Here is a 21,297-nt window from a genome sequence, read left to right on the forward strand (position 1 = left end):
ATTTTTACAAAAGTAAAGGCATACATAAAAAACAGCAGGAATAAAAATCCACAACACTGCACCTTCCAGCTTCTCAGTCTGTTAACAACCCATGCACAACCCCTTTGCTGTTATTCAATGCCTATAGTGGTACCAGAATGCGAACCCTGGATGTCCACATAACAAATTGTTAAAGAAAAATATTCGTCTGTACAACATATCTTGCTAAAATGTCTTTTCCAATTCAATTTACATGCAGTTTTCTGCATAATATACAGGCAAGTAATTTCTTTGGCAGGCCAGAATCCAGCTGGACATGCATATAGATGTATGTACAATCAAAACAACTGGGTCTATAGGTTCCAGACTTTCTGTAGACTGTAGTCCAGTGTGATCTGGAGGCAAAATGAATGTGCAAACGTTACTAGAACCCAGTTTGGTGTGGTTTGTATCAGATGTGTGGGAGTTTAGTGACAAAAGCTGGAAGCAATGTTGGGCTGTAACAATTTTGCAAACGGCAAAAAAAACATTCCACTCTGTCCACCATTATTCAGCTCCATTCAAAGCACATCATCCTTCTCCAAGTCAGGAGAAACAGGTCTGGAAACCGTGAAAATGTCCTGATGGTGAATTTTGGTTTTGGGTGTGGAAGAGATGGACGGCTGCCTCTTCTCCAATAACAGTTTTAGAATTGCAGCTACTTGACTCTCAAGGGCACTCATGCGGCCTCCCAGCGTCTGGATGTCTTCTCGGAGCTCCAGCCGGGTCTCGTGCAGCATGGCTTGTAGGGCCTGCTCTGGCATAGGGCAAAAAGGGAGAGGGGATCCAACAGCTCCTGGAAGAGGGCTGTGGACGAGAGGAGTACCTGCTGTAGGTGTCCGGGCTTCACCGGCCCGGTCAATCCGCAATTCACTCTTAGTGATGCCGCTATCGCACGAGTCTGTCTTGCGGAGAGGATTGCTACTAGAAACCCCTCCGTCTCCTATATCTTGAATCCCACTGGGTTCCTGACTCTTACCGTCCCGAGAGAGCATCTCCACAGAAATGGCCTTCAAATTGTTGTTTAGTCCCTCCTTCCTGGCCTCCACCGGAGTCATGTTGATTTTCAGCCGCATCCACCCACTGGGTTTGGTGACGGACTTTCCCACACCAGGACTGGTGCTGTCTTTTAGCCTGACAGGCAGCTCAACTCCCTCCCCAGCAGAATTGGGCTGTAGTTCCATGGTATCTTGATTGTTCTGTTTTGCAGGAGGTTCACTGGGATGACTGTAGGGCAACGAGCTGTTCATGGGTGTTACCTGAGACACTGTCAGCACACTGCTGCTGGGAGGGGCCCCGTTCTGCATTGATGTGTGAGGTCGTTGTAGGTTAAGCGGGAGAGAGTGCTGTGGACTAGAATGACCCAGCTGCAGGGTGTGGGGGTAAAGGTGCTGGTGATGCTGCTGTTCCACCTGTAGATGGTTCTTCTCAAGATCCACTTGTGAGGCAGTTGCAGCACTCTGGTTGCGTAGCTCCTTCTGCTGCTTGAACTTCTGGAAAAGTTTGCGAACTGGATGGTCCTGTGGGATGGTGATCGGCACCTCGTTCTTTGCTCGCTCCCTCTCCTCTTCCTCCTTTTTTACCTCACTGATTTTACGGAAAATTATCTGTAATAAACAGAGACACAGAAACATCAGGGCTATCATTAGAACATCAGTGTTTTGTTAAGAAGATTAGTTAGAGTGATAATTCTATCTCTTCTTCATCTTGGAGCATGTAACATTTGTATCTATGGTTAGCATAAAAATAAATGAATTTGGGGCTACTTGATTATTTCTTTCTTGTAAGCATACTACAGTATCTTATTCTGTTTACATACACTACGGCCAACAGGTGCAAACACGAAGCAAATGGCAATAACATGCTGCAAACTCCATCATTCATAAATTATGCAAACTCCAAAACCAACGCAACAGAAAAATGCAGCAAAAGAAAAATGCTGCAATCATAGAAAATAGACAGCAGTAAAAGAAAAAATGCTGTAAATACAAAAACAACAGAAAGTGAAAAAAAAAGCTGCAAAGTCACTCCACAAAACGGAAGTGCACTACACCACTAGGGGGAGTCGACCACCAACTCATATCAGACCAGACCCTCAGTAAAGACATTAATGGGATTGCCCAGATGAAACTTGGAGGGAAAGGAAAGGTACGTTTTACTTATCGAACCCCATGTTTCTTTGTTGTTGTTTTTTTTTTTTTTTAACATGTGGCAGTAAATATATTATTAATATTAGAGAACAGCAGCATATTTATGTTGTTAATATTAGTGGTCGACTTCCTCTAGTGGTCTGGCGCATTTCCGTTTTGTGGAACAAGTTTGCAGATTTTTCTAACTTGATTTTTACTGCTATTTGCTGTTGTTTTCATATTTGCAGCATTTTTTTCCTTGTGCTTCTGTCTATTTTCTGTAAATGCAGCATTTTTCTTTTGCTGCATTTTTCTGTTGCATTTTTTTGTGTTTGTGTGTTTTGGAGTTTGCATCATTCATATGTTTGCTGTGCGTTTTTAGCTGTTTGCTGCGTGTTTGCACCTGTCGGCCACTGTAATACACACATCATTTGTTTTTTCTTATTTTTATCATTCTCTAAATTGTAGATATATAGTGAATACATCATGGAGCAAAAGTATAAAATTATGTAGCAAACAAAATATTGTGAAATAAAATTAAAAACCTCTTATATATTAGATTCCTCAAAATAGACCCGCTTTGCTTTGATAAATGCTTCGCACACTCTTGAAATTCTCTCAGTGAGCTTTATGAGGTATTCTACAAAACCTAGTTAACCCAACCTTATTGAAATGAAGTGTCATATTTTTGTGATGTAAAAAATTAGAACATTACAAATCATTTCAAAACTTTTTTCACATTTAATGTCAAAAATGTAATGCCACCCCAGTACAAGGTGGAGAAGCCCGATGCATTGTTAAGCCCAGTGATGCCTACCCTGCAGCACCCACGCACAACGGCCAGAGCCACACCGCCCAGGACCAACGCCCCACCACTGCAGCACGCCATACAGCGGAGGACTGAACGCAGCAAACAGTGACTAAAGCAAAAGCTGTGCACAAAGTCCACACTGCGCAAATGCGCCCCAACCAGCCTCGCAAAAATAAAGCCTCCCCCCCTCCCCCTCCGCGAACGTGCACCTCCGTGAAATGAAGACCCACTGCCTTCAGATCCAAGAACACATGCCCAACATCAATACACCTGTCAGAAGGAGCTCCGTGAGAAAACCCACAATGAAGCCCACAAAAGGCAGAGAGCCCACAGAGCCAACACCAAAACCCACCGAGAAGCCGAGACCATTCCACCCCGAGAACAATTCCGGCCTGCCCACCTGCCCAAAGCATGCAGACCCCTCCTCAAGTTACAAGAACTGGAGCCAAGGCATAGAACTAGAATTCAAACCAGAAGCGCCCAGATCCAAATGACACCTATCCCCACCCAAGGACAAACACCCACCCCGACCACAGAAGAAAACCTACACCCACCCCAACATTCAAACAACTCTCAGAACACATAAAACATTCGACACCCACGTGGGCTTTGCCCCAACCCCTCCCACAGACTCTCTGCCCCGCCAGCAGAATGCAATCGTTGAAGGAGAGAGCACCTGCAATGAGATGGTACCTCCGCCTTAGGAAGTCCCTAAGCCCACCAATGCACCGAAGGTCCCTAGGCCAGGGCCAGGCATCAGGGCATGCAGTGGCCCCAAACCCCGGCGACATACCTGCCAGGACCCCAGCCAAGGGGCGACACGCCCCAGGAACCACGAGACCACCCAAGACCCACCCAGGAGCAGCACAGCCACCAGGCCAGTAACCTATGTCCACTGGCACAAGTTCTCCAAAAGCATTGCATGCAGCCATTAGATGTTACCCCCGAGAGCCACCAAAGCCCCAGCCTGATGGGGCCACACCCCCTGACGCCAGACCCCTCAGCAGCCCCAACCCAATGACACCCCAGATGCCCCAAAACCAGACACTCCTCCGTATCAGTAACAATGCCCAGAGGACGAAGCCAAAGGTCCTCCACCCGCACTAGGTGATGGAGCCGATTAAAGGAGCCCAAAGAGATTGATCTGGTGTGGAGGCAGAGGCTGTCTCAAGACTTATATAATCCAACAGAAGGTTTCTATACTGGTTAATACTAAGAACATTTTAACTTTTATTAATTCATGAGGATAATTTTCTTAGCAATACATAATGTAGTGAAAACAATGAGCTGATTTTGTCTCCATGGGGATATCATCTAAGTTGCCCAACAAGCAAACAGAAGGGGGAGGGGAAAATTACATTTCAGACACTGATAAGTCTTCACATATCTGGCACCAGAACCTTTGAACAGGTGTACATAACCCTAGTGTGTGGATGTAATTGCCAGGTATATTGCCTGTGCACTGTAAGCAAGTATTAGACGGTGCAAAACCCATCCTGAACATCTGCTGGCCTGTGTAGAGTACTCTATGAAGTATTTTATATTGTATTAATTGTAAACTGGGGTTATCAGTCATTCTAAAAGTTCTTAAACATATCTGAGACTAGAATGTTTGGTCAAAGTTGACTGATAAATCCGCATCCCATTTCGTAACAGGATATTTATTCATCTATTTTAGACAGCGTCCTGTATATTTTAGACAGTAATTTGGGGGGTTGAGAACTCTGCAGCACCTCTAGGGTTACTTTTGGTCTCTCTGCTGCCTCTCTGATTAATGCCCTCTTTGCCTGGTCTGTGAGTTCTGGTGGGCGATCCTCTTTTGGCAGGTTTGTTGTGATACCATGTGCTTTCCATGTGAAGATAATGAATTTGATGGTGCTCCAGATATCCAAGATTTGGATATTTTTTTATTACCCTACCCTGACTTGTACTTCTCAACAACATTGTCCCTGACTTGTTTGGAGAGCTCCTTGGTCTTCATGGTGTGATGCCTGTTGCTTAGTGGTGTTGATGCCTCTGGGGTCTTTCAGAAAAGGTATGTTTATACTGACAGATCATGTGACACTTAGATTATACATAGGTGGATTTTATTCAACTAATTATGTGACATTGAAGGTAATTGGTTGCACCAGAATTTTTCGAGACTTTAGTTTTAGTTTTTTCTTTAAATTTATACATATATATATATATAAATAAAAATATATATATGTTGCCCTTACAATGCGTGACTTTGCAAAGCTAGACAGCTAGCTAACACTGAAGTTGAAATAATCCAGTCCTTGATGGTTTTGTGGATTTATTTAAGAACTCATTTTGATTTTCTTTTCTTTGTAAAACTGTAACAAATACAAAAATATGTATTAATTATACATAAAGTACAAAGGAACAACTAGAACCATCTTCACACTAGCCTAACTGCTTCTTCACAAAGATAGCTAACATGTAAGCTAAATGGAATTAGATATAACATTTCATTAAATATAACTAATGAAATTAGATATAACATGTTGAAATAATACAGCAAGTTTAACTAAAAAGGATACTCCGAAACATTCAAAAACAATCAATAATATGAACTTACGTAAATTTTAGTTTTTCTTCATTTTCAAATGCCTTCAGAAAGCATGTCCTTTTGTTGTCTTCACTTTTACCTTGCGTATAATCTCATCACTGCTTGGCAAGGTTTTGACAACAATTCCAATAGGCCAGTCGTTCCTGTGGGCCTGACTGTCTTTAAGCAAAACAACTTCCCCCACTTTAAGGTTTGTTTGTTGCTGAGTCCATTTCCTTCGCACTTGTAGAGTGGATAAATATTTTTGTTTCCATCTCTTCCAAAAGGTATCCGCAAGACACTGCACATGTTTCCACTGTTTCCTATGTAGTTCACCCACTTTGAACTCACCAGATGGGGCTGAGACAGTACTTGTTTTCTGAGTAAGGAGCATTGCAGGAGTGAGTTTTTTTTTTAAGGAAACAGCAACACTAATAAGTCTGGCAAAAGTGTTGCAAAGTCTTGTCCAGTTTGAGAATCAATCAAAACGATGTGAATCTAGCTGACCTGATGTGGTTTTTAGGAGTCATGACTGTCACTCTAGGTCGGATTTCAACATCCATTTCAGGTTCCACCAGAATAAAGTTGGTAGCTTCAAGAGGCTCTTCTGAAGAATCTGTGATGAGAAAACCGGGACCAGTAAACCAGCTGCTTTGGTGTAGGTAATCTGCAGGGATAAACCTGGTACCATGGTATGCAGGGTTCTGACTTGTGGAAATGTAGGGCTACTGGTCAGGAGAGGAGGATTGCCTTATTCTTGCCACTCTATTGGACACATACACATAAAACCTTCTTGAAGCATTATGTATGTAGCCGAGCACAATCTTGCGTTCTGTAAAGAACTTAACTGCATCCACACTGACATCCATTTCCTCTCGGATAATTTCGTACAACTGTACAGCTAGCACAGCAGCACAAAGCTCAAGTGGTGGAATAGTGTGTGCAGGTTTTGGAGCCAACTTGGACTTACCCATGACAACATCAACTGCTCTCAAGTAGGATACGACTCCTATTGCAAGTGTTGATGCATCTGAAAAAATGCACATCTCTTTTCGTTGTACTGAAACGAGTGCAATGGAAAAATAACATCTCTTAATGTGTAGATTTTCCAGGGCTTTCAAAGAGTCTTTCCATGTGTTCCATTCTGCTTCTTTCTCAGAAGGTAATGGATTATTCCATCCGTCTTATTCTAATGAGAGGTCACGCAGAAGTGCCTTTCCACACAATATTTTTGGAGCCACAAATCCTAAAGGGTCAAAGAGACTATTTACTGTTGACAGAATGCCTCTCCTTGTGAACGGCTTTGTTTCACCTGACACCTGTAATGTGAAATGGTCAGTTTCCAAATTCCAAGAGATTCCAAGGCTGCGCTGGAGAGGGAGCGGATCTGCAGCAAGTTCCAGATCCTTCAAATCACTTGTGCGGCCTTCTTTAGGTAAAGTTTCCATTACTTGCTTGTTGTTTGATGCTACCTTGTGTAGCCTTATATTGGATTCTGCCAGCATCTGACTGATTCTTTTCAGGAGGTTGATTGTCTCTTCAGGTGTATTAACTGAGATGAAAAACTGTCGTTCCACAAACTGTCTAGCATCAGAACCATATTCATTCTCACCCTTTTTAGCAGCTCGCCTCATGCAGTATATGGCAACTGCAGCTGATGGTGTATTTCCAAACACATGGACCTTCATTCTTTAGTCTGCAATGTGCTTGTCAAAGTTATTATCCTCATACCAGAGGAAACGGAGATAATCTCTATGATCCTCTCTGACAAGAAAGCAGTAGAACATCTGCTGTACAACTGCTGTGACGGCTACGAGTTCTCTTCGAAACCTCAGAAGAACTCCTATTAAGGTATTATTCAAATCTGGGCCCTTGAGGAGCACATCATTTAGAGACACTCCTTCATATGCAGCACTTGAATCAAACACCACCCTTATTTGTCCAGTCTTTTTTGGGTGATACACACCAAATGTTGTTAGATACCAGTGCTCTTTATCTTTTTCTAAAGGGGGTGCTGATTTGGCTTGGTCTTTATCCAGCATTTTCTGAATGAACTCCTTGTATTATTCCTTTGTTTCTGGCTTTTTCTCCAGAGATTTTCTGAGTGAGCTAAGGAGTTTCATTGCGAGTTCCCTGTTACTTGGAAGGTATTGTCTTGGAAAATAAAACGGTAAAGGAGGTACCCTGCTGTGACCCTTTTTCTGGTAAACTTCTTTATCCATTATGTTCAAGAAAGCTTTCTCATTTACAGAGAGTGCTGGTTTGTTGTCATCCCTAGATCTTTCAAACACTGAATGCTTAAGATCTTCTGCACACCTAGGTTGAATAATATTGTCACAAGCAAAAGAATGTATCTGATGTGGATCTGGGGTGCTATAGTTCTCCTTGATTTGAATACTATTTGGGCACGGACTGAGAAACGACGTGCGCCCACTTTGCAGTACATTTCCTTTGTAAACACTGATCTTTGCAGATCCATGAAAACTTCCAACACAAACATCACCCACTATTACCCAACCAAGGTCAAGCCGCTGTGCATACGGAGCATTTATTTGCTCTCTTACCTTATGCACTCTTAAGATGTCCATTCCTAACAGCAGCAGGATGGGAGCATCTGGATCCACTGCCAGGATCTTACTGATGAGGGTGCTGTTGTGCTGCTTCAGGTGAAGGTACTTCTGATATGTCATCTGGCACCATGTCACATTCGATTAAGGTAGGAAGAGGGATCCATACCTTTTCGTCCATAGACTCAAGAATGAAATTCTCAGCTCTTCTACCGGATGTTTCTGTAGTTCCAGAGCAGGTTTTTAATGTGTATGGAGCTGCATTGGCCTTAACTCCAAACATATCAAAAAACTCTGTCTTTGCGAGTGATCTTTTTTCCCTACAGGGTATGCTTTAACTGGACATATTTTAGCACATGTGCGAACCATCTAAACTATTACAAACATCTGTACACTTTGATGTGACAGATGTATTCTCGCCTAGCTCCCTGCTTTTCTCTTTGTCACGGCTCTCTGTGGTGCTAAGTGGACTTGGGTGTAGAGCTGTTATGTGTGCTTCACTGTTGCATTCAAAACACTTCATTGCTGCTTTGCAGTCCTTAGCCATGTGCTGAGTCGATCCACAACACCTGTAACAGATATAATTATCTTTAAGATAAGCTCTGCGTTCTTTAATGGGTTTGCTCCTAAAGGTCCTGCACTTTTGGAGTGGATGAGGCTTCTTGTGAATTGGGCACTCACGAGCTGGATCTGTGGCCTTTTTCTTGAACAAAAGATTACTGCAATCTGCAGGTTTGGATGGAGTGTCTGTTTTGTGTGCAGTCACCGAAACTCTATTGTTGTATCTTGTCATCTTTTCTGGTTTTGAGTACATGTAAACACAAAGCTGGGATCATTTCTCACCTTAGCTTGCATTTTGACAAACTGTGAGAAGAAAGAAAATGGGGGAAATGGCACTCCATAGTCCTTTTTGTACTTGGATGCTTGAGTTATCCATTTGTCTTGTAAACTGTGAGGTAGCTTTTTCACTATGGGGTTCACACCACGAGATGTGTCTAGATAAGCAAGGCCTGGCAGGTATCATTCTCCTTTTGCACCTTCTAACTCAAGAAGAATGTCACCAAGTTCTTGTAGTTTGTCATTGTCTCTGTTGGTTAGCTTTGGAAAATTTTAAATTTTCCTGAAAAGTGCATTTTCTACAACTTCTGGCATTCCATAGAATTCCTCTAAACGTCGCCACACCATATTGAGGCCTGGTGTGGGGTTAAAAACATGCACAGAACGAATTGTCTTCACTTGCTGTGATGAATCCAAACCCAACCATTTAACCATTATGTCCAGTTCCTCTCCGGGTGACGGGTTCAGATATTGTGTAGCACCACAAAAAGATGCTTTCCATGACCAATAGTGTTCAAGACGGTCATCAAACTGTAAGAGCCCAGAACTCACAAACTCATGTCGCATCAAGTATCTTGCAAGATCTTGTGCCCCTTGTGGCTCAGATACAACTCCTTTATCCCCCTGGTTACGCTGCTGAGCTCTGTATTAATTTTCAGTGCAGGCAAGGTGCTTTGTTTTTCAATTTTCAACTAAATTTTCTCCAATTTTGGGTTGCTGTTTCTTTGATGCGTAACTGCTTCTGGATCCTGTTTCATTATCGCTTTATGAAACAGCTCTGAGTGCTGCTCAATGTAGTTGCTAGTACGCTCAATTGGACTAATGTTTTTTCTGGTATGTGCAGTTCAGCTAACTTCTTTCCGCTTTCAATCTCCTCATCTTCTTAAGCTGCAGCTTCAGCCTCAGCAGCAGCAGCGGCTCTTTGGCTTTGGAGAATGTGTAGACTGGCTTCAAGATCAGCTTTCTGTTTCATCACACTAGCTTCCTTTTCAGCAAACGCCAGTTGAGCCTGAGTAGCTTTAGCTTTGGCCCGTGCCTTAACTGCAGAAGAAGCAGTTGATACTGATGTACTGCTGTGAGGAACGAGAGGATTTCTTGGATGACTGCAATGCCTTCTTCTCAGCTTGCAAACTAGCATCTGTTTCATTTCCTGCTACTTTTTGGGCTGCATGGTGTCCTGTTCGTAGCACTTGGTAAAATTATTTCCAGAACATAGACTCATTCTGAGTTTGAACCCGCTGCGCAATGGTCTTTTTACTGTGCTGCCTTTACAATGCATGTGTTTGCAAAGCTAGACAGCTAGCTAACACTGAGGTTGAAATAATCCAGTCCTTGATGTTTTTGTGGATTTATTTACGAACTCCTTTTGATTTTGTTTTCTTTGCAAAACTGTAACAAATACAGAAATATGTATCAATTATACATAAAGTACAAAGGAACAACTACAACCATCTTCACACTACCCTAACTGCTTCTTCACAAAGATAGCTAACATATAAGTTTAGCTAATGAAATTAGATATAACATGTTGAAATAATACAGCAGGTTTAACTTAAAAAAGGATACTCCAAAACATTCAAGAACAATCAATAATATGAACTTACAGACAAATCATGTCCAATGGACAAACATCTTTGATGTACAGCCAGCAACATCATGCGTCAGCCCGAGCAGTTAAAGTCAACTGATAATATATATATATATAATATATAAAATATATATATATAAAATATATATATATAAAATATATATATATAAAATATATATATATAAAATATATATATATAAAATATATATATATATATAATATATATATATAAAATATATATATATAATTTATTATTATGGTGTAGGGCCTCCTTTTGCGGCCAATACAGCGTCAATTCATCTTGGGAATGACATATACAAGTCTTGCACAGTGGTCAGAGGGATTTTAAGCCATTCTTCTTGCAGGATAGTGGCCAGGTCACTACGTGATACTGGTGGAGGAAAACGTTTCCTGACTCGCTCCTCCAAAACATCCCAAAGTGGCTCAATAATATTTATATCTGGTGACTGTGCAGGCCATGGGAGATGTTCAACTTCCCTTTCATGTTCATCAAGCCAATCTTTCACCAGTCTTGCTGTGTGTATTGGTGCATTGTCATCCTGATACACGGCACCGCCTTCAGGATACAATGTTTGAACCATTGGATGCACATGGTCCTCAAGAATGGTTCGGTAGTCCTTGGCAGTGACGCGCCCATCTAGCACAAGTATTGAGCCAAGGGAATGCCATGATATGGCAGCCCAAACCATCACTGATCCACCATCATGCTTCACTCTGGGCATGCAACAATCTGGGTGGTACGCTTCTTTGGGGCTTCTCCACACCGTAACTCTCCCGGATGTGGGGAAAACAGTAAAGGTGTACTTATCAGAGAACAATACATGTTTCACATTGTCCACAGCCCAAGATTTGTGCTCCTTGCACCATTGAAACCGACGTTTGGCATTGGCATGAGTGACCAAAGGTTTGGCTTTAGCAGCCCAGCCGTGTATATTGACCCTGTGGAGCTCCCGACAGACAGTTCTGGTGGAAACAGGAAAGTTGAGGTGCACATTTAATTCTGCCGTGTTTTGGGCAGCCGTGGTTTTATGTTCTTTGGATACAATCCGGGTTAGCACCCGAACATCCCTTTCAGACAGCTTCCTCTAGCGTCCACAGTTAATACTGTTGGATGTGGTTCGTCCTTCTTGGTGATATGCTGACATTACCCTGGATAACGTGGCTCTTGATACATCACAAAGACTTGCTGTCTTGGTCACAGATGTGCCAGCAAGACGTGCACCAACAATTTGTCCTCTTTTGAACTCTTGTATGTCACCCATAACATTGTGTGCACCTCAATATTTTGAGCAAAACTGTGCTCTTACCCTGCTAATTGAACCTTCACCTTTGCTCTTACTGGTACAATGTGCAATCAATGAAGACTGGCTACCAGGCTGGTCCAATTTAGCCATGAAATCTCCCACACTATAATGACAGGTGTTTCAGTTTCATTGTCCAACCCCTGTATATATATAAAAATATAAAAATGTTTAGTCATTTTATACTTTTTGTTTACTATATACTTCCATGTGTGTTCATTCATAGTTTTATTGCGTTTGGTGAGAATCTACAATATAAATAGTGATGAAAATAGAGAGACCCATTAAGTGAGAAATGTTTTTTTTTATTTATTTCATATTGGACAACTCCATACAGATTTTCTCCAGATCCTTCATGTTTCAGGGCTGTTGCTGGGCAACACAGACATTCAGCTCCCTCCAAAGATTTTCAATTGGGTTCAGGTCTGGAGACTGGCTAGGCCAGAACCTTAAGATGCTTCTTACGGAGCCACTCCTTAGTTGACCTGGCTGTGTGCTTCGGGTCGTTGTCATGCTGGAAGACCCAGCCACAACCCATCTTCAGTGCCCTTACTGAGGGAAGGAGCTTGTTCGCTAAGATCTCCTGATACATGGCCCCATCCATCCTCCCCTCAATACGGTGCAGTCGTCCTGTCCCCTTCGCAGAAAAGCATCTCCAAAGAATGATGTTTCCACCTCCAAGCTTCACGGTAGGGATGGTGTTCTTGGGGTTGTACTCATCTTCTACTTCCTCCAAACACGATGAGTGGAGTTTTCTTACACTTACTTATAGCCGGGATTCTTACTGGTTGTTAAGGGTTTAAATAGTGATGTCATACAATAAATGCAAATTAATTACTTAAAAATCACACAATGTCATTTTCTAAATTTTTGTTTTTGATTCTGTCACTCACAGCTAAAGAGAACCTATGATAAGAAGTCAAGTCTGGTCTGGTCTGGTCTGGTCTGGTCTGGTCTGGTCTGGTCTGGTCTGGTCTGGTCTGGTCTGGTCTGGTCTGGTCTGGTCTGGTCTGGTCTGGTCTGGTCTGGTCTGGTCTGGTCTGGTCTGGTCTGGTCTGGTCTGGTCTGTCTGTCTGTCTGTCTGTCTGTCTGTCTGTCATTCCAAACAAATAATATCATCATAAGGCACTTTCCAATTCAATCAATTCAATCCAGTCATACTGACATTAAAGTCAATTAAATACATTATAATTCAATCCTAGTTATTGAACTAGACTTTTTGTCAAGGTGAACCTATTATTATAAGTTCCATTTTGGCCCAAAACCTTCAAGTGTTTTCCAGAAAGGTGAGGTTGGAGTTTATTTTCAGTATCACAGTGAGTCCAAAAAATTTAAGTTTTTTATTGTCTGTATTGAAATAAAAGGTGCCTCATCAGAGTATTAGTTTAAGGGTGTGCACACTTACAAAACCACATTGTTGCCACTTTTTATGTTTAATCTTTCCCACTTTTGCAGTTGCACATATAAAAAATGGTACAGTTACAGAAATGAGTCAGTGTTGTGCTCTACTTTTTGTCACAAAAACCTAGCATTTCAACAGTAGGGTGTGCGCTTTTCATATCCATTGTATGGATTTAAAGAGGAAACTACTAAGCCCGAGGCACCTAGGGGTTTTCCCAAGCTAAGCAAAACATTAGGATTTTTTGTGCTGTTTTATTTTCAGACTTCAGAGAAAAAAAACTATATTTGTCTTGGAAATCTGCCATGTTGTCTTAACATTTTTAGTTGAGGACATTTACATGTTATTGCTAAGTGCAGTCAGGTACTGTAAATTATTACTGACTTCTCAAGATTTATGTTGAATTATCCATTAACCTTCCACTCTATTATTCAGAAAGGCTGGCGCCATGCTCTCTTCTGGCTCCACTTACACACTAATTACGTTGGGAAAGACAGAAATCCCTGTCAAACCTGCCATTTGATGGTTATTCTTGGTTAAAGCAGTACTGCTCCCAGTAGGTGGGAAGCTGGGTATTTTGTGATTATGTCTGGTTATACATACCCTGTTACTTCTGTTGATGACAACAATGGCTTACGTCTTGCCTCTCTTCCATAAATCCCACATTTATAGGAGTTCCAAAGAAACAGTTGTCCTGTCAATCAAAAATTTATGAGTTATGGATCTCTGCAGCTCCTCCAGAGTTACTATGGACCTTTTGGTTTCTTCTCTGATTAACACTCTCCTTGTCTAGCCTGTCAGTTTAGTTCAGGGCATCCAAATCCTGTCCTGTGTATTTTAGGTGTATTCCTGCTTCAACATGTCATCATGCTCTGCACCTGTCATCATTTTTATACAGGTGTGTGGAACCAAAACAATAATATGCAGGACACAGGGCCTTGGGGATCAATGTTGGGCACCACTGTTTTAGGTGGACCTCCATGTCCTGGTAGGTCTGAAGTTGGTCCATCCTCTTTCCATGTTTAGATGGCGGATTGGACATAACTCTGATGTTGTTTTAGAACCCAACTCTGCTTTAAACCTCTCCACATGTTTCTCCCTTCCTGTGTGCTGTCTTCCTTGGTCTTCATGATGTTGTTTGTTCTTTAACAGCATCATGGAGACCAAATCAGAGGTCTGTGTGTTTCTAAACAACCTCTAATTTAGTTATACCCATATTGGTGGACTCTGTTTACCTCTGAGGTGACGTCTGAGGGTAGATGTTTGCACTAGATTTCATTTAGGTGTATCAAAGTAAAGGGGATATAAGGACAATTGTTTGGTAAACATTGTACAAAATATAATGACCATTGAAGTTATAAATAAGCATTTAAATTAGAAAAAAGATGTGTGAAATATGTGAAATATTAACAAGGTGGATGTTTTCTGTTGCTTTATCTACTAAGTTCAGAAATAAATGTGACATGCAAAACATTTGTAACTCCTCGGTTTCCGTAGGCTTCTCTTCTTCTCGCACTTTGTAAACTGTTTTTAATTATTTACTACCATCACTCATTTGGTACTATTGAAGAGGAAATCCATAGTTTTTTGTAAAGCTGATGTGTTGCTTATGAGAGTTCACCAAAGTCCCACATTCTTAGTAACACATTCATCATCTTAATTGTGCAGCAGGAAGGAGCTTTGAGTGAATGTGATGAGAGCGTTATGAAGCTGTAGAGGGATGATGGAGGAGGCTCATAGATTGGAGCGTGTTCTGTTTGTGTAACAGCTCACATTCAGAAAAGCCGACAAAGTAGCAGAGAGAGCAACAGAGCTGAAGAAAGGCTTTTACACTGAAAAACAGTCATGCTGATTTAGTGATGGCACTTTTAGGTTCAGATATATCACACTATAACCAATACTTGGTCCTTTATTCATAGTTAAAAAGGAAGCATGCCTTCTTTTAATTGGGGCATTGAGGCATTGATGACAAACCTGTTGCTGTGAATAGCGAAGAGAAAGGTTAACAAACTGTAACAGTCCAGAAAAGTAGGAGCAGAACTGAACAGAAGAAAAAAAAAAAACAGCAAATGGGTCATTCATAATGATGCAGCTCAACAACCCGTGCATGTTTTAAACAACACAGCAGAGAGGATCTGTTTGCTTTTCCTCTAGTTCCGCTGGGGGCAGTAGCAGCCAGCAGCAGCACCACAGTTTCCTCATTTAAATAGGGTGGTCTCACCTCTTTTGTACCTGTTATCTATAGCAGGTGCAATATTTAAAAATCACGCGCAACATGCCCACTTATTGCATGTGCAATTTTTGTTTTGCAAAAGCAGTTTAGCACCCCTTCTTTGGAATCTTTGAAGATCAGGCCCATGGTGTTCCACAATGTGGTGGGAGCTCCTTCAACACATTTGAGTAACTATGAGAACAATCTTTATTAATCTCTGTCAAAACAATAGGTCAACTCAAGTTGTATTTGCTGAACACCGTCAAATGAACCTGTTTAGTCCTATAAACACCTACACAGTGTAACAACATGACTCATATGTTGAGTTTTTCTAATTGAGTCCATAGAGACAATTGTCTCATGTTTTTCTTTACTGCATTTTTGCCTTATGAGACACATAGGGGAAAGTGATATATTTACCCTTTTTACTGTGGTTATATAAAATTATTTAGCAGACAAAAAAGAGAGCAGAACCAAGACTGTGTGCCTCATTGCCTCTGTTGTGCTCCTGTGGATGTCCCACAGCTTACATGCACCTGTGGGCAAAGAATGAAACGGCTGCATAGAATGGCTTTCTTGTAGGCACAGAAAATAACAAGAAATGGCTCACATTCACAGTGAGAAGTCCTCAAGTACACAAATGTTTGCTTTGATGGGTCACCTGGATGTTCTTATTGCAATCTGACTTCACAATTTTCATCAAATCATCACCAGAAGAGGGAAAAATGTCACATATAAAACAGAAAATGAAAATCAATGCTTCTGGGAAATGCAACTCATTCAGTTTAATGCCACAGCTAGGCAGTCCATAAAAAAAAAAACCTTCATCCAAAGTGTAGCCTACCTCTCACCCACAGAGTACTGGACAACCCTAGAAGGACCAAGCAGCTTTGGGAATTGGGTAAAATAATTTAACAGACTGTCTCTTTTCTGTATATACCTAATCAGATTCATTTGCATCCAAATGTTGATAATAAGTAAAAAAAAATCAGCAGTGTTCATTATTATTAAAAAAAAACTTTTGTTTCCATCTCGATTGTCATCTTCATTTTATATTTTCATTTAAGTATTTCTTTTTTTGTCTGACCACCACTCAGGTTGGGTCTGTTCCATTTCCATCACATACAGACTATCTGCAGCTGAGGTCAGATCCATCCACGTCACACAATGAATGACAGCGACTGATATCGGGCTGGCTCTGTTTCCCTCCCATAGTGTGGACTAGTGCAGATTGGTGCAGAACAGACCAGTGCACCAGACTGAGAGCCATGGGTAAAATCTGGCAAAGATGGTGAAGTATGGTCTGAGCTTTTGAGCTGTAGAATTTACTTCCTCTTCCTCTTTCTAGACCTGACTTAAATTGGGGACACAACACATTACTTTCACAGTTTTTGTAGATTTAAAAAAGGATTGAGTTTAGCAGACACTTTCACAACTGAAGGAGTAAGGATCACATAATATGTAAACTGGTTTATTTCAGTAAGACCCCTTCATTTTGGCTGTGTTTCAGTCCAAACGTCTATCTTTTGTTTAGTTTTTTTTTTTTTTCACCAAGTGATTGTAATTACTTAGTTAATATCTTGTATGATGGCCACTGCTCTTTTGCGCTTATGTGTATAATGTTGTATAGTTACTAAAGTTCTCAATAAAAAAGAAAAAAATGTATTGCAGCTGATGTTTCCCAGCTTCACTTTTTCATTGGCTGTCAGCAACATGTGTTTGCAGATGGGTCAGTGATGAATTCAAACTACCTGACCGTGACCACATTCGTCTCAAACAATTCTGTTTGTTTGACAGCCATTGAGGTTGGATTAGTTCTCCTAACACACTTGCAGATTGCAGTCTTCACCTCCTCACACTAAAAGAGTTTTGCTCCGACTCGCCCCGGAAGACTGACCACAACTACTGCAGACTGGCAGATAATCTTTGACTGCCAATTCTAGATAAAATCAGACAAAAGCATACAGCATGTCCCTGGCTTTACAGTTCTTGGTGTGGACCCCTCAAAACGCTGCACTTCAGACCTGTTAGATGTTATGAAATAACAAAGTTACGAAATAATAAAGCAGGGTTTTATGATAACTATATCAAAATAAGGAGTGAGGTGTGCATATATGTATTGTTATTGTGTGTAAATAAGTAATTGAAAAGATTACTTTACATGGAGTAATTACAAGTCCCTCTAAGTTGAGAAAATCTTTTAAAAAAACAAAGAAAATACAGTTCTACAGGTCACTTGAGATTTTTTAATAGACATTCTGCACGATCCAGACCTAATCGCTGCAATAAGGAAGTATGCATGGACATGTTGGAGTGAGAAGAAGACAACAAGGAGGTTGAAGAACTGTGCCTGGTCTGAGGAGATGCTATGGAGGTGTCAGCATGGTAATACTGACTCTATTGCTGCTGGACTCGCAATGCTTCCATGTTGTCTGAGGAGAAGACACCCGCTGAGTGAACCATTTTGAAGCATTGTATTTCAGTCGCCCGTCTTTTACCCAGGCTTCATACAGGCCTGCAACATAAATGCTGAAGGGTACCGAACTGTATTTTTTGAGAGTGTGGGCCCACAAGTTACAGTGTGGTGAAGTAGTGAACATTAATATTTTGGTAAATTTATGGGAGTCTGTTAACGACAATATTGGTATTCTAGTTAATGTGAATTCTGAGATGGACATTTAATACTGGAAAATACAAAGTTACAGGATACAGAACTTAAAGAGCTGTAGAGGGAAAAAAACATGCAAGCTGCTTCTATTTAGTCTGAAAACACTGAATTTCCATTATTGAGGCAATTGGTAATGTATTTCAGCAATTGATCATTTTTGTATTTTGTAACGTAATGTGTTGAACATTCATTTTTCCAAGTTTTATCATTAAAAAACTTTATTTTTTGTGAGAAAATGGTCTTGGATTATTTCTATTAAATTAATGTGTAAAGACTTATGATGTATGTGGTTATTAGAAGGTTAAGTGATTCACTCATTCTACCAGAAACTTCAGGAAAAAGACCAGTGTGAGTAAGCTCCCCACTGCTCTGTCCCAGTTGATACGGGACAGGGCAGTGGGGTGCTACACTGGTAATCCTGTTTGAGTTTCTTTGTCACCTTTTGGTTTGGATTTTTTGAATAATTCTTGTGTTGGGTTGTTTTGTGTTGTGGCTGTACAGTTTTGTCTCTGTCAGTTTCTGTTCTGATATTCTCTTTCATCACACTCCCTCATATGTCTCAGATTCCCCATCAGATTGCTTGGTGCTTCTCTTTTAGCTCTATCCATTCAGTTTCTCTCCCTTTGTTTTTTTCTAGTATAAATGTCTTACTGGTTCAGGCTTTCACTACAGGCTTTTTGTTTCAATTTAAGCAGGTTTGCCACCTTCTGTTGGAATGAACCTTTGTTCTGGACTTGGGCTGTTTATATCAGCTTTGTGTCATTAAAGATTTTTGGATCTCCTTCGCTGTCTGCCTGCCTTCCTTCACTCAGTTCCTCTCAACACAACCCAACTAATACAACAGGATTTTACTTGCAAACATCCTGACACTATGAAACAAAGGGAATTGAGGACAATGTGGAGTTACAAATAAAAATAATATTTTAGACCCCTGCATGTAGCTCACTCATGGGATGTGGAAAAGCCCCTCATGCCCACTATTAAATATGTTGGAGGTTGCGTAATGCTGTTGGCCTGTTCCTCTTCCAATGGACCTTATTGGAGAGGAAATTTCAAAGAACAAGCAATTTTACCCTTAATATTACTGTTAAATGTATTAATTTTTGGGAAAGCTGGTATGTGTGGGTGAAATTTACAACTAAAGATTAATTTTGTTTTAAGGCACAACACAGAACCACATTATGTTCATGCAAAAAATGTGTATGTTTTCCACATAATTAAGTATAAAATATGAAAACATAAATAGCAAACACCCATGTTGTTCTGTACCATAAGTGTTATGTGCATTAATAGCATTTTAATGTTATATGTAATATAGAAACAAGATAAAGAAAGCAAAGTAAGACAAAATAGAATAAAAGGTTCACTTGAGTTGCTTTCGCAGAAATAAAAATCATCAATGGTGAACAACACCTAACTATAAACATTAACCAAAAAAGTGTGTAAACTTTTTGTTTCATCACTCGTTGTTTTGTCCTCGAGCAATGAGCACACTGTGACACCTCCTCTCGCCCACTGCATATATCGGCGTAGCAGCTGGGTCGCACGCAGCGGCACATTCCCGCCATGACATGTGACGAAAACAAACAGTGAGCAATGAGCATATGCTCTGTATGCTTATACATCCCCCCCATTCAGTTTTCATATTTAATTGCCTAAGTAGTATAACATAATTTTAAATTAAATAAAAGCTGCAAGCAGCATTGGGCGGCCCTCGCAGCTCAGCGCTGCTCGGCCAATGCAGCGACCACGGGAGCTTGGCATCGCCTACTCAACGGCACCAATGATCCTGCCGCTCAGTTCCGTGCATCACCACTAGGCAGCTGTGGGAGCAGGCTTTCATACAATCTTTGGTCAAGCAGAATTGTGCTCTGGAGGACCATTCAAAATTTGGCCAAAATCTGAATTTCCTAATGAAAGCTGCAGTCAATTATTTGTTAGCAGGCGGGACTGTCGGGGGAGGACTGTGGGTCGGACCAAAGCGCAGACAAGAGCTCGGTAGCCGCATCTTAGTACTTCCTTGTTTATTCAAAAAATATCCAAAACGTAACAAAAACACTGCAGGGATGAATCATAAGTACAGTCCAAAACTTACATGAACTCTTCAGGTCACTTAAGGCAAAAACGTAGCAAAAACATAGCATAGTCTCCACACGAAGCATAGACAAAGCATAGACATGGTAGGGAACGGGGTAGTAACAGAACGAACCAGCGAGGAACTAAGCAAACAGAACTACTAATATACACAGAGCACAAAGAGGGGAACAAAAGGCAGGTAATCAAAGAAACATGGAACAGGTGTGACATGGACGCAGGGAGACAGAGGGAGCAGGTGAACCTAATAAGACTAAGACATGAGGAAAGGGACTGATTAACAAAACAGTGAAACAGACCTAAACGAAAACTACAGACCAAGATAAAACAGAATCAAGAATAAACATGAACTAAAGGAAACCGAGAACTGGAGGTAGCACAACAACCTAAGATCTAAGGACTAGCAAAAGAAACCATAAAGTCCAAGAATGTCACTCCATGACAGGGACTAAAGTGATGTCATCAATTGACTGCACCAACATGTTCAGCATTGATCCACAATGATGCATTCCAGATTTGAGGTGGATCAAAAGACATATGAGGGAGATAGAGCACGTGAAATTTCCTACGGGGCGCTGTTGATCCAAATTTCAATGTAATCCAATAGAGCTGTTAGGGGGTTGACAAAGATCAACCATATTAAGTTTGGAGTAAATCGGACTATGCGTGTGCAATTTAGAGCCAAACGTATTAATAATAATTAACAATAAAGGAAACCATAGACCTAAGAACAGTTAATACAAAAACACAAACCAAGTCCAAGGATGTCATACCATGACAGTTTCATGTTGATTACGTGAAGGGTATCAAATATGGACCACAGTAAGTGAAATATTACACACCTGTTCTTAGGGGCTGGGGCTTTGATGATGTCAGCATTTGATCATTGAATATTGTTTAGGGCCTCATATGGATCAATCCCACAAAGTTTTGTGCTTCTGTGTCTTTCCTTGTCGGAAATATAACAGTTTCGTGTTTCATGGTGAGAAGTCATTACTTGGGGCTTGGCCACGCCCACATAATATCATGTAGCAAAAAGCTTTTGATAGCTTTTAATCCCCAATACCTTATGACTATAATCATTGATTTTGAGATCTCTAA

The 21,297-nt window shown here is 40.9% G+C and overlaps 1 protein-coding gene across 1 annotated transcript in view; it reads right to left on the reverse strand.

Annotated features, from left to right (window-relative positions):
• Positions 1 to 539: 539 nt before the first annotated feature.
• Positions 540 to 21,297, reverse strand: part of LOC124885089 (potassium voltage-gated channel subfamily H member 5-like) — a 375,126-nt gene continuing 354,368 nt past the window's right edge. The window contains exons 13-14 of the mRNA XM_047393285.1: positions 8,074 to 8,199; positions 540 to 1,625 (exon numbers count right to left, since the gene is read on the reverse strand). Of these exons, the coding sequence (XP_047249241.1) occupies positions 540 to 1,625; positions 8,074 to 8,199 (1,212 nt within the window). The remainder of the gene's footprint in view (positions 1,626 to 8,073; positions 8,200 to 21,297) is intronic.

This window comes from Girardinichthys multiradiatus, chromosome 19 (genome assembly GCF_021462225.1).
Source record: "Girardinichthys multiradiatus isolate DD_20200921_A chromosome 19, DD_fGirMul_XY1, whole genome shotgun sequence".
In the NCBI taxonomy this organism is placed as follows: Eukaryota; Metazoa; Chordata; class Actinopteri; order Cyprinodontiformes; family Goodeidae; genus Girardinichthys; species Girardinichthys multiradiatus.